Below are 13,391 nucleotides of genomic sequence, written 5' to 3'. Positions count from 1 at the left end.
TAATGAAATTTTGAAAGTTGTGTTAGAGTTCTGAAATTTTCACCACCAGAACTTTCATAACACTTTAGAAGCAAAGCAACAGCTTTAGCAACACTTTAGAAGCAAAGCACCCATGCCCCTTCGTTTTGTGAGTAAATACAGCTTACAATAAAAAGACATACCAAGTTCTTTGAAAATGCAGAGACTCCCAACTTAGTCATAATAATAATAATAATCATCTTAATTGTGTTTGCAATGCAGTATGTGTATCGCCCAAAAGGGAGTGAATGTGGAAATAATTTTTTCCAGGTTGGATAATAGCAAAAATCACACCGTACAAAGAAATCAATATACAATGCCAGCTTCAGCCACGAGGGTGGGATACATCGCCAGCCATTTCATAGGAAGACATTGGATTTCAAAGACTATCATGGCTTTCCTTGACTTGGTTTGACTCCATTAAGGCAATCAAGCTTGCCCTTTTGATGTATACACACACTATACATGTATGTGTGTGTGTGTGTGTAAAAGGTAAAAGTTTTCCTCTGACATTAAGTCCAGTCATGTCCGACTCTGGGGGTTGGCGCTCATCTCCATTTCTAAGCTGAAGAGTCGGCGTTATCCATAGACACCTCCAAGGTCATGTGGCCAAGGTCTGATCCCACAGCAAGCTGGATTCAGGAAAGGCAAAAGCTGCACATCGCAAGTGCTGAACCTGACTCAGCACATAGAAGATGGCTTTGAAAGGCAGCAGATCACAGGAGCTGTCTTCATAGACCTGTCAGCAGCCTATGAAACTGTAAACCACCGCCTCCTCCTGAGAAAAATGTATAGTATCACAAAGGACGACCACCTCACCCGCCTCACAGGAAACCTGCTACAAAACAGGAGCTTTTTTGTTGAGTTCCAGGGTCAGGGAAGTAGATGGCAGAAACAGAAGAACGGCCTGCCTCAGGGGAGCGTGCTTGCTCCATCCATGTTCAATATCTGCACAAATGACCAGCCACTGCCAGAAGGGACAGAGAGTTTCACCTATGCTGATGATCGTGTCATCACCACTCAAGCAGGGAGCTTTGAGATGGTTGAACAAAATCTCTCCGAAGCTCTAGGTGCCCTTACCGCCTACTACAGGGAAAACCAGCTGATCCCTAATCCATCTAAAACACAGACATGTGCTTTTCACTTTAAGAACAGACATGTATCCCAAGCTCTGAGGATTACGTGGGAAGGAATCCCACTGGAGCATTGCAGCGCACCCAAATACCTGGGAGTCACTCTGGACCGTGCCCTGACCTACAAGAAGCACTGCCTGAACATCAAGCAAAAAGTGGGCGCTAGAAACAATATCATACGAAAGCTGACTGGCACAACCTGGGGATCACAACCAGACACAGTGAAGACATATGCCCTTGCGCTATGTTACTCTGCTGCTGAGTATGCATGCCTGGTGTGGAACACATCTCACCACACTAAAACAGTGGATGGACTCTTAATGAGACATGCCACATTATCACGGGGTGTCTGCGCCCTACACCACTGGAGAAACTACACTGTCTAGCCGGTATTGCACCACCTGACATCCGCCGGGAAGTAGCAGCCAATAGTGAAAGGACCAAGGCAGTGACATCTCCAGCTCATCCCTTGTTTAGATATCAGCCAGCACGTCAATGACTTAAATCAAGAAATAGTTTTCTAAGATCTACAGAGACACTTGCTGGAACACCCCAGCAAGCAAGAGTCCAAAAGTGGCAGGCTCAAACCCAGAATGGCTGATACCAAATGAGAGACTCCCTCCTGGGCACACAGAAGACTGGGCGACTTGGAAGGCGCTGAACAGACTGCGCTCTGGCACCACGAGATGCAGAGCCAACCTCAAGAAATGGGGCCACAAAGTGGAATCCACGACATGCAAGTGCAGAGAAGAGCAAACCACTGACCACCTGCTGCAATGCAACCTGAGCCCTGCCACATGCACCATGGAGGACCTCCTTGCGGCAACACCAGAGGCACTCCAAGTGGCCTGATACTGGTCAAAAGGACATTTAATCAACTACCAAGCTTGCAAACTCTGTTTTGTCTGTTCGTTAAAAATTTGTTAAAAATGTAATGCAATTGTCTGGTTGATACTGACACGATAAATAAATAAATATGTGGCCAGCATGACTGCATGGAGCACCGTTACCTTCCTGCCAGAGTGGAACCTATTGATCTACTCATCTTTGCATGCTTTCGAACTGCTAGGTTGGCAGAAGCTGCGGCTAACAATAGAAGCTCACCACACCTCCAAGGTCATGTGGCTAGCACGACTGCATGGAGCACCCTTAACTTCCTGCCAGAGCAGTACCTATTGATCTACTCACATTTACAGGTTTTCGAAGTGCTAGGTCGGCAGAAGCTGCGGCTAACAATAGGAACTCACCACACCTCCAAGGTCATGTGGCCAGCATGACTACATAGAGCACCCTTACCATCCTGCCAGAGCAATACCTACTGATCTACTTGCATTTGCATGTTTTCGAATTGCTAGGTTGGCAGAAGCTGTGGCTAACAATAGAAACTCACCACACCTCCAAGGTCATGTGGCCAGCATGACTGCATGGAGCACCCTTACCTTCCTGCCAGAGCAATACCTATTGATCTACTCACATTTGCATGTTTTCGAACTGCTAGGTTGGAAGAAGCTGGGGCTGACAGCAGGAGCTCACCATGCTCCCCGGATACGAACTTGCGACTTTTCGGTCAGCAAGTTCAGCAGCTCAGCGCTTTGACCCACTGCGCCACGAATATATACATACACACAAACATATTAATATGTTATGTTTGCTGGTTACACTATTTTTGTTCCTGGGTTATAAATCTCATTTCCTAATTGGTTCTATCATGTAAAAAAAATGGGAAAAAGTTTATTATTTTGCAAAAACTTTGTTTTTGGCGGGAGGGACATCCTGTTATAGCACATTGGATGAATATTTCATTGAGTCTCTACCAATTCGACATAGTTTGTGCCACAAAAACGAAATATCTGGAGTCACGTCTCCAAAAATAGAGGTTTCAAGGGAGGGTTTCGTTGAGCTCCGACTCGGCTCGATCTTCCTCTTCCTTCTGTGCCAATTGTCCGGCGGCTGCGTCGATCGCGGCGCCCACAATCTCCGCAGCCGTCCGGTAGATCAGTTGCTTGTCTTGCGCTTCTCCAATCCCTGCGGCGTTATGCCATGTTGCCAATCCAGTGGTCTCCTTGCTGGACGCCAACAACTTCCTCGCAACTCCGATTTGTCCTGGTTGGGCTTCTCTTTCTTCGGAGTCACAGGCTTTCGGTGGAAGAAGACCCTTCTCTGAAGCCCTGGTTGGAAAGGAAGGTGGAGACAACTCCAGAAAAGTTATGGGTTCCCACTTCTTTGGGGACAAAGTCCCTTCGTCCTCTGAGATGTGGGTTCTAGATGTCTCATGGTGGGACGTCGCGATGTTGCTTCCTAATGGGAGAAGGAGATGGTCAATATGGGTTATGTTGGTATCTTGGCCATCTATGGTCTTGGTATGTTCGCCTTCTTCACCGTCCTCCACCACAGTGGCTTTTCTGTCACTCTCCTCTTTTGTGGGTCCTCCTCTCTCCGTCTTCTCCTCGTTCTTCTTCCAGGATGCTGAGTGTCCTAATAACTCATTGCTCAACCAACCCAAGTCGCGCGTCGCCATCAGCATGCCCTGCCCGCCCGGGTTCTCCGCCAGGTCGCCCAAGCCTTGCTCCTCGTCCTCGTCGTCCATCCAGTAACCGCATCCTCCTCCTTCCAAGTCTTCGTCTTCCGGGGCCGTTTCTTGCACCTCGTCTCCGTTCCCGCCGAGGAGGTTGTAGACCTGCTTCTGGAGGCTCTCCCACTCCGAAATGTTCTTCAGGACCGGGTTCTCCTCCCAGAGGCTTCCTTCCAAAGAGAGGCTCTTCCTCTCCTCGGCGATGGGTTCCACCGCATCTTCGTCAGCCATTCTGTGGATCTCCAGACCGTGCCAGGAGACCCGTTGGCTCCCCTTGCTCTCCAAGAGAGCACGATCTGGAACTGCTTTCGATGGCTTCGGTTCCATGTCACTCAACAGTTCTGTGTCCATCTTGCTATCAGAAGAGGCTTCTGGTTTGACAGGGATGGGAGGCTCTCCATCTTCTGTCACCTTCTCAATCCTTGGCAGATCAGATCTTTGGACTCGGGAAGTAATCGCAGCCCTGAACGTCCTCCATGGCTTGGTTATCCATGAAGTCTCTGCCTTAGTCGTGGTATCCGTTGTCTCCATATTGTTGGAGATAACTTCCACTGGGTTTTGAGTTTCGCTTCTGGGTTTCCACCTCAAAGGAGACTCTCCTTGTGGGTCCGCGGTTCTGCTAAGTGCAGCGACGGGCCCACATCGTATATTTCCTCCGTAGATTGGAGATGCTCCCAAACCTTGGGTTGGCTTCTTGGATGTGTCCTTCAAGCACAAGAGTTTCCGGAGTAAAGAGGAGGCTGGTTTCGCTCCTGGAGATCCTTCGATTGGGTCCCGTCCCAGAACGCCTTCTCGTTGGGTTGGCTTCCGGACGGCTGGGATGGGACTCTCATGGGCAGCTTCCATGCACAGACGGCTCTTGGAAGCCACCTCTTCCTGGGCGGTCTTGGTGGTCCTGTTCTTCCTCCACCAAAACGGGCACTTCCCTTTGAAGAACCGGCTTTCTCTGGCCGGTTCTAGGTTATACGCCGAGACCTCGATCCCTGAGGAAGACCGCAAACTTTGATCTTTATCACAGTGGATGGTGGAGTCGCCTTTCATTCGCTGCTCTCGCATGTTCTCACTGTTTCCTTCGACGGAGATCTGGTCACTTTGAATCTCGTATCCACATCCTTTCAGAGGTAGCTTCTTTTCAAATACTTGGGCTTCTAGTCCTCAAGTTTCCATGCAACGTCACTCATCCATGATTCCATCTTTCTAGAGTTACGTGGCTTCATTGACCATCCAGAAGAAGTCACCTTGCTTTTCCTTCACCAAAAAGTTCATCCGGTTTTGAGTGAACGGAAGAAGCAAAAGGTTTCCCAAGTTGACATGAATGGAAGGAACAGTTCTTCTATAGATTCCCAAATAGTAACCGCCTCGATTATTACGATTTGAACGAATGATGATAATAATGTTTTTCTTCTCAACTGAGTCTAGAAGTGGATCTGTAATAATTCTTTATACAAATAAGTCTTGTTTTGAGTGAACGGAAGAAGCAAAACGTTCCCCAAGTTTACGTGAATGGAAAAACTCTTCCTCTATAGTTTCCCAAATAGTAACCGACCGTCTCTGTGATTACTTATTTGCAACAATGAGAACGTTGTTTTGTTTTTCTCAATTGGGTCTAGAAATTGGAAGTAGATCCATCATGGTTCTTTGCAACGCGTCCTGCAAATACAGAAAAAAAGAAAACGCAGGTCAAATTGGTCAATCGTTGGTCAGCAAATGCAAATCGCACCTAGCAAACCCCAAAAGATAAAATAATATTTACTGTATATACTTGAGTCAAAACGATCTTGACAGATTAGAGAGATGATGGGCCAAAACTAACACAATGAAGTTCAATAGTGACAAATGCAAGATACTCCACTTAGACAGGAAAAAACGAAATGCAAAGATACAGAATGGGGGACAATGAGGCCTGGCTCGAGAGCAGTACGTGTGAAAAAGATCTTGGAGTCCTCTTGGACAACAAGTTAAACATGAGCCAGGAATGTGATGTGGCGGCAAAAAAAGCCAATGGGATTTTGGCCTGCATCAAGAGGAGCATAGTGTCTAGATCTAGGGAAGTCATGCTCCCCATGCTCTATTCCGCTTTGGTTAGACCACACCTGGAATATTGTGTCCAATTCTGGGCACCACAATTCATGAGAGATGTTGACAAGCTGGAATGTGTCCAGAGGAGGGCGACTAAAATGATCAAGGGTCTGGAGAACAAGCCCTATGAGGAGCGGCTTAAGGAGCTGGGCATGTTTAGCCTGAAGAAGAGAAGGCTGAGAGGAGATATGATAGCCATGTATAAATATGTGAGAGGAAGCCACAGGGAGGAGGAAGCAAGCTTGTTTTCTGCTTCCTTGGAGACTAGGACACGGAACAATGGCTCCAAACTACAAGAGAGGAGATTCCATCTGAACATGAGGAAGAACTTCCTGACTGTGAGAGCCGTTCAGCAGTGGAACTCTCTGCCCCGGAGTGTGGTGGAGGCTCCTTCTTTGGAGGCTTTGAAACAGAGGGTGGATGGCCATCTGTCAGGGGTGATTTGAATGCCATATTCCTGCTTCTTGGCAGAATGGGGTTGGACTGGATGGCCCAGGAGGTCTCTTCCAACTCTTTGATTCTATGATTCTATGATATTGTATGTTTTTAATAGTATTTTATTATTGTTTTACTTTTTACTTGTTGTGATTGTTGAGGCATCAAATTGTTGCCAATTGTAAATGGCTCCAAGTCAACTCTGGACTGAGAAGGGTGGTATATAAATATGGTAAGTAAATAAACAAATAAATAATGTGCCAAGTTTGGCCTGGATCCATCAGTGTTTGGATTCACAGTGCTCTCTGGATGTAGGTGAACTACAAGAGTTCCTCAAAAGCGCCCCCCGGGGAGGCGCGCCCTAAGCAAAAGCGTAATTGGCGTATCGCTTGAGCCGCCCTTGACTACAACTTCCCAAAATCAAGAATTTCCCCCAAAAACCTCCAGTATGTTTTTTGCTGATCATGGGGGCTCTGTGTGCCAAGTTGGTCCAATTCCATCTTTGGTGGAGTTCACAGTGCTCGTTGATTGCAGGTGAACTATACATCCCAGTACCTACAACTCCAAAATGTCCGGGCCAATTCCCCTTGAAACCCACCAGGATTCAAATTGGGGCACATCAGGTATGCATGCCAAGTTTGGTCCAGATCCATCATTGTTTGGGTCCATAGTGCTCTTTGGATGTAGGTGAACTACAACTCCCAAACTCAAGGTCAATGCCTAGCAAAACCTTTCAGTATTTTCTGTTGGTCATGGGAGCTGTGTGTGCCAAGTGTGATCCAATTCCATCTTTGGTGGGGCTCAGAGTGCTCGTTGATTGCAGATGAACTATAAATCCCAGTACCTACAACTCCAAAATGACCAGGTCAATTCCCCTTGAAACCCACCAGTATTCAAATTGGGGTATATCAGGTATGCATGCCAAGTTTGGTCCAGATCCATCATTGTTTGGGTTCATGGATTATTCAGATTTCAAAGCCTGAATATGGTGTGGCCACAGGATGGATCTACCAGAAAGAAATGAATATTGAAAAAGCTTGAATATTTCCATTTTACAATTGTTATATATCTGTACTTAACAGGGCATTCTTAAAGAAGAGAACCACTTGCACATCAGGACTGTGGCACAGCTGGCTGGGAGTCAGCTGTATTAAGATCACTACTGACCAAAAGGTCATGAGTTCAAAGCCAGCCTGGGTCGGAGTGAGCTTCCGACCAATTTGTGTAGCTTGCTGTCAACCTTTGCAGCCCGAAAGACAGTTGCATCTGTAAAGTAGGAAATTTAGGTACCGCTTGTGGTGAAGTGTGAATTTTAACCTGCAGTTATGTCTAGTTGTAGATAGGGTAAGTATTTAAAGTTGCATAACTGGGGCGATAGTAGCCAGCTCAGTTCACTTTGCGCGAAAAAGGTTGCCATGGAAAAAGGGGCAGAGCCAACTGCCACTTGGTAGGGCAGCCATTTTAAAACAGCCAGTCTGTAGTCTGTGAACTACAGAAATGGCTGGTTCTGTAGAAGTGAGAAACAGGAAGGTAGTCTGTAGTTCAAAAACTACGGGGAAAGGATGATTCTACTGTAGTGATAATCAGGAAAGTTTTGGCTTTTAGCCTAGGTAGTTGACTTATTTATATTAGTAGTTAGTGTATGAGTAGAAAGGGTGAGAGAAACCCAGTGAGAATCTTTATTGCAACAGAAATGTCACAAAGAAAGAATAAGCTTGTATCTGAAGTAATCTATTAAGGAAAGAAACACAGTTTGAAGAAAAGTAACTTTGAAACCTGTTTAGTAGAAGGAAGAGTCCTTTCCAGAGTTGTTTTAAAGAATGTTATAAATCTAACCTCTGAAGATACGTGCCTCTAAGAGTCAAGAAACATTGAAACCATCAAGCTTCAGCTACATTTCAATACACTTGTTACAGTTTCTTATAAAGCCCGGTTTCTGTTATAAATCCTTTCCAAGTTAAGTCACGCTACACCTTGAAGGAAGACCAACGCAATATTACTAGCTATCAATTTAATAAGCCCTTACAAAGTGGTGGTTGTTTACAAAACCATTACAAACTGGTGGCTTCTTCACAAATTGGTGAAATCTTTACAAATTGGTAGAATCTTGGTTACACCGCTTATGCGGGGAAGCAACTTTAACTAATTTACGAGGCCATAAAAATCTCCAGCAAGCATGCAAAGAATGAGGAAGCACTTCAGCAGTGCCACAAATGGTCGGTGAAGGAACAGCTTCCTATAACTGATGGTGGATTCTCCCCAAGCATCTCTAGTATGCCATAGACAAGAATAGGAAAGGGTTATGGGAGAGGCAGTGGGCGGGGGGGGGGGTCATGCAAATTCCACACCAATGGAGAGAGTCAGGAACACTGGGATGTCTGTGGTGGAGGAAACACATACATTCTAGGATGAAATGGTTTGCTGTGTGCCATAGATAAGAATAGGAAAGGGTTATGGGAGAGACAGTGGGCGGGGGTCATGCAAATTCCACGCCAATGGAGAGAGTCAGGAACACTGGGATGTCTGTGGTGGAGGAAACACATACATTCTAGGATGAAATGGTTTGCTGTGTGCCATAGAAAATAATAGGAAAGGGTTATGGGAGAGGCAGTGGGCGGGGGTCATGCAATTTCCTCACCAATGGAGAGAGTCAGGAACACTGGGATGTCTGTGGTGGAGGAAACACATACAATCTAGGATGAAATGGTTTGCTGTGTGCCATAGAAAAGAATAGGAAAGGGTTATGGGAGAGGCAGTGAGCAGGGGTCATGCAAATTCCACACCAATTGAGAGAGTCAGGAACATAAGGCTAGTATTGGATCTAATAGAATATTATGAACAGAATCATCAAAAAGAATTTGCCATACTAGCCTTGGACGCAGAGAAGGCTTTTGATAACCTAAATTGGGATTTCTTTAAGATATTAATACAAGAATTGGACATGGGACATGGGAACACTGGGATGTCTGTGGTGGAGGAAACACATACACACATACATATTTTCATTTTCATTATGTGTCTAGATAGATGGAAAAGGGGAGCGAGCGCGCATTTTCCGTTTCCGACTTCGTTCCAAAGCTCTTCTTATCGACTCTTTGTGGGTCAATTAAAGCTTACGATTAAATCTGCCTTTTTCTTGGCGGATGGGTCTCTGCGCTCAGGAATGTGATTCATTCGTTTTGTAATAATCTTCCCCCTTGAAATCGCTCTTTTTCCTGCGGGAGGAAGTTAAATATAACTCTGCCAGCCGTCGGCGGTTTTGCCGGGCATGTCCGTCCTCCGCCTTCTTGTCACTCACTCCGAAATTGGCCACGATTCCTGCCTTTGATTCAAGCTAAACCGATTAAAAGGTCGCAGCCCTCACGCCAACAGGCGCTTTAAAAGGGTTTATTATAATCTGGATTAGCCTGAACGGAGAATAATTGGCTCCCAAAATGATAAATTAATCTCACGGCCAAAAAATGTGGAGTTGATGGAAGCAAGAGTCACATATTTAGGAAATGATTTATTTTATATGACCTTTCATGTGGACAAAGAGGAAGAAGACGGAAGGAGAAAAAGGAAAAAGAAGGAAGGAGGAGAACAAAGAAGAAGAGCAAGAGAAACTGAAAGAAAGAAGGAGTAGGAGAAAGAGAAGAAGAAGAAGGAAGAAGAGCAAGAGAAAATGAAGAAAAGAAGGAGAAGGAGAAGAGCAAGATAAATGAAGCAAAGAAGAAAGAGGAGGAAATGGAATGAAGGAAGAAGGAAAAGAAATAAAGGCAAAGGAGGAAGAAGAAAGAAAGAAAGAAAGAAAGAGGAAGAGATGGAAGAAAAAGAATGAAGAAGAAAGAAGAGGAAGAGAAGAAGGGGAAGAAGAAAGGAGAAGAATAATAAGAAGGAAGAAGGGCAGGAGAAAATGAAGGAAAGAAGGAGAAAGGAGGAGGAGGAGGAAAAGGAATGAAGAAGGAAAAGGAAAAGAGGAGGAGGAAAAAGAATGAAAGGAAGGAAGAAGAGAAGAAGGAAAAGAAGGAAGGAGGAGAATGAGGAGGAAGAGAAAGAAGAGCAAGAGAAAATGAAGGACAGATGGAGAAGCAGAAGAAGAAGTGTGAAGGGCAAGAGAAAATGAAGGAAAGAAGAAGAAAGGAGGAGGAGGAGGAGGAGGGGAAAGGAATGAAGAGGAAAAAGGAGATGGAGGAGGAAAAAGAAAAAAAGAAAGAGGAAGAGATGGAAGAAAAAGAATAAGAAGAAATAAGAGGAAGAGAATGAGGAAAGGGAATAATGAACAAAGGAAAAGAAAGTGGAAGGAAGAAGAAGAAAGAACAAAAGAAAAAGAATGAAGGAGAAAGAGAAGAAGAAGAAGAAGAAGGAAGAGAAGAAAGAAAAAGAGGAGGAAGAACAGGCAGAAGCAGCCGCAGGAAGAAGAAGAAAGAAGAAGAGCAAGAGAAAATGAAGGAAAGAAGGCAAAAGGAAGAGAAAAAGAAATGAAGGAAGAATGAAGAAGTAAGATGAGGTGGAGGAGGAGGAAGAAAAAGAAAGAAGGAAAAGAAGGAAGGAGAAAGAAGGAAGGAGACAATGAGGAAAAAGAATAAAGGAAAAAAGAAAAAAAGAAGGATGAATAAGAAGGAAGGAGGAAAAGGAAGGAAGAAAGGAAGGAAGGAAGGAGAAAGATGAATGATGACAACGAATGAAGAAAAAGAAGGAAGAAGAAAGGAGGAGGAAGAGAAAAAATGAAGAGATAGAAGACAAAGAATGAAAGAAGGAACAAAGGAGAAGGAAAAAGAAGTGAAAGAAGAGGAGGAGGAGAAATAAGGAGAAAAGAGAAGATGAAAATGGAAGAAAAATAATGAAAGAGAAAGGAAGAGGTGGAAAGGAATGAAGGAAGAAGCATAAGAAAGATGAGGTGGAGGAGGAAGAAGAAAGTAAGAGCGGAAGAAGAGGACGAGGAAAAGGAATGAAGGAAGAAGAATGAGAAAGATGGGGAGGAGGAAGAAGAAAGTAAGAGTGGAAGAGGAAGAGGAAAAGGAATGAAGGAAGATGAGGTGGAGGAGGAAGAAGAAAGTAAGAGCAGAAGAAGAGGAAGAGGAAAACGAATGAAGGAAGAAGAATGAGAAAGATGAGGCAAAGGAGGAAGAAGAAAGTAAGAGTGGAAGAAGAGGAAGAGGAAAAGGAATGAAGGAAGAAGAATAAGAAAGATGAGGTGGAGGAGGAGGAAGAAAGTAAGAGCAGAAGAAGAGGAGGAGGAAAAGGAATGAAGGAAGAAGAATAAGAAAGATGGGGCGGAGGAGGAAGAAAGTAAGAGAGGAAGAAGAGGAGGAAGTAAAGGAATGAAGGAAGAAGAAAAAGAAAGATGAGGCGGAGGCGGAAGATGAAAGAAGCAGAGGAAGAAAATGAGGAAAAATGAAGAACAAAGGAAAAGAAAACGAAGAAGAAAAGATGGAGGAAAAACAATGAAGGAGAAAAAGAAGAAAAAGAAGAAGGAAGAGAAAATGAAAGAAGGAGGAGAAGAAAGATGAAGTGGGGGAGAAAGGAGAAGAAAGAAGAGGAGGAGGAAGGAAAAATGAAGGAAAGAAGAGGAGGAAGAGAATGACTAAGGAGAATTAGGAAGGAGGTGGAAAAAAGGAGAAGAAGGAGGAAGAAAAGGAAGAAAAATGAAGGAAAGAGGAGGAAGAGAATGACAAAGAAGAATTAGGAAGGAGTTGGAAAAAGGAGAAGAAAGAAGAAGAGGAGGAAGAAAAGGAAGAAAAATGAAGGAAAGAAGAGGAGGAAGAGAATGACAAAGAAGAATTAGGAAGGAAGTGGAAAAAGGAGAAGAAAGAAAGCAGAGGAGGAAGAGAGGAATAAAAAGAGTAAAAAAGGGATGATGGTGATGATGATGATAATAATAATAACAATAGTAGTAGTAGTAGAAGAAGAAGAAGAAGAAGAAGAATAGTAGTAGAAATGCTTCTCCTATCATGATTTGCTATAGCAAAGAGCAGGCTGCCTCCTTCCTCAATGGCACATCCCTTGCAGATCTCTAAACATGGCTCTCTTGTCTCTTTCTCTCTTCCAAGCTCAGCATCCCCGCCTCCCGCAGCCATTCCTTCCAGGCCATCCTGCCTTCCTTCTTACCTGATGTACCCGGAGGGAGCTCCATCCCTGGCCCTCCTCCTCCTCCTTCTCCTCTTTCATCCACTGGAGAGCCTGGGCAGACTTTCCCTGGAGAAGGGGATGATGATGATGAAGAAGATGATGATGGAGGCGCCCCTCCCATCCCTGCCTGGGAGTTGCCATGGCAACCCTGCTGCTGGAGGGGCAGGGATGCAGTTGTGCAGAAAGGAAGGAGGAGTGCGGACAGGAAAGGGAGAGGATGCTGGAGGAAAGAAGGGAAGGAAGGGAAGAAAGGGAATCGTAGCATCATAGAGTTGGGAGAGAACGCCAAGGGCCGTCTAGTCCAACTCCTATTCCACCATACAGGAAAAGCACAAAAGGAAAGGAAGGAAAGAAAGAAAGAAGAGGAGAAGGAGGAAGATGGAGGCAGGAAGGAAGAGGAAGAAGGAGGGAAGGAAGGAAAGAAGGAAGAATGAAAGAGAAGGTGGAAGGAAGGAAGGGAGGGAGGGAAGGAGGGAGGGAGGGAGGGAGGAAAAAGGAAGGAAGAGGAGAGGGAGGAAGGAAGACGGAGGCAGAAAAAAAGGAAGAGAAAGATGGAAGAAAGGAAGGAAAGAAGGAAGAATGAAAGGGAAGATGGAAGGAAGGAAGGAAGGAAGGAAGGGTGAAAGGAAGACAAAAAGAAGGTAGGATGAAAGGATGGATGAAAGAAAGGATGAAAGGAAAGAAAGAGAGGGAAGGAAGAGAAGGAAGGAAGAAGAAAGAGGAAGGAAGAAGGAAAGAGGAAGGAAGGATGAAAGGAGGGAAGACAGAAGAATGAAAGGAAGGAGGGAAGGAAAAAGAAGGAAAAAAGGATGGGTGGATGGATGGAAGAAGGAAAGAAGGAAGAAAAACAAGGATGAAAGGAAGAAGGAAGAAAGGAAGGAAAAAGTAGGAAGAATGGAAGAAAGATGGCAGGAAGATGAAAGAAAGGAGGGAAGGAGAAAAAGAAGGAGGGAAAGAAAGAAAAAAGAATGAAGGAAAAAGGAAGAAAGAAAAAGAAGAAAGGAAGGATGAAAGGAAGGAAGAAGGGAAGGGAAAGAAAGGAA

General features: G+C 44.8%; 1 protein-coding gene across 1 annotated transcript; it reads right to left on the bottom strand.

The window, feature by feature from the left end:
* Positions 1 to 1,826: 1,826 nt before the first annotated feature.
* Positions 1,827 to 12,673, bottom strand: LOC137095360 (uncharacterized). Its single transcript, XM_067461953.1, has 2 exons — positions 12,328 to 12,673; positions 1,827 to 5,373 (listed from the first exon to the last, which is right to left on the bottom strand). Exon 2 carries the CDS (start codon positions 4,777 to 4,779, stop codon positions 3,031 to 3,033), a length of 1,749 nt encoding a protein of 582 aa, XP_067318054.1. The 5' UTR covers positions 4,780 to 5,373; positions 12,328 to 12,673; the 3' UTR covers positions 1,827 to 3,030.
* Positions 12,674 to 13,391: the final 718 nt, after the last annotated feature.

The sequence above is a fragment of the Anolis sagrei genome, chromosome Y (genome assembly GCF_037176765.1).
Source record: "Anolis sagrei isolate rAnoSag1 chromosome Y, rAnoSag1.mat, whole genome shotgun sequence".
Lineage (NCBI taxonomy): Eukaryota > Metazoa > Chordata > Lepidosauria > Squamata > Dactyloidae > Anolis > Anolis sagrei.
This window is presented reverse-complemented; position numbering and strand designations above follow the sequence as displayed.

Bases quoted from the DNA above. Each gene is read 5' to 3' on its own strand.
- LOC137095360 (XM_067461953.1), bottom strand. From the start codon at position 4,779: ATGCGAGAGCAGCGAATGAAAGGCGACTCCACCATCCACTGTGATAAA.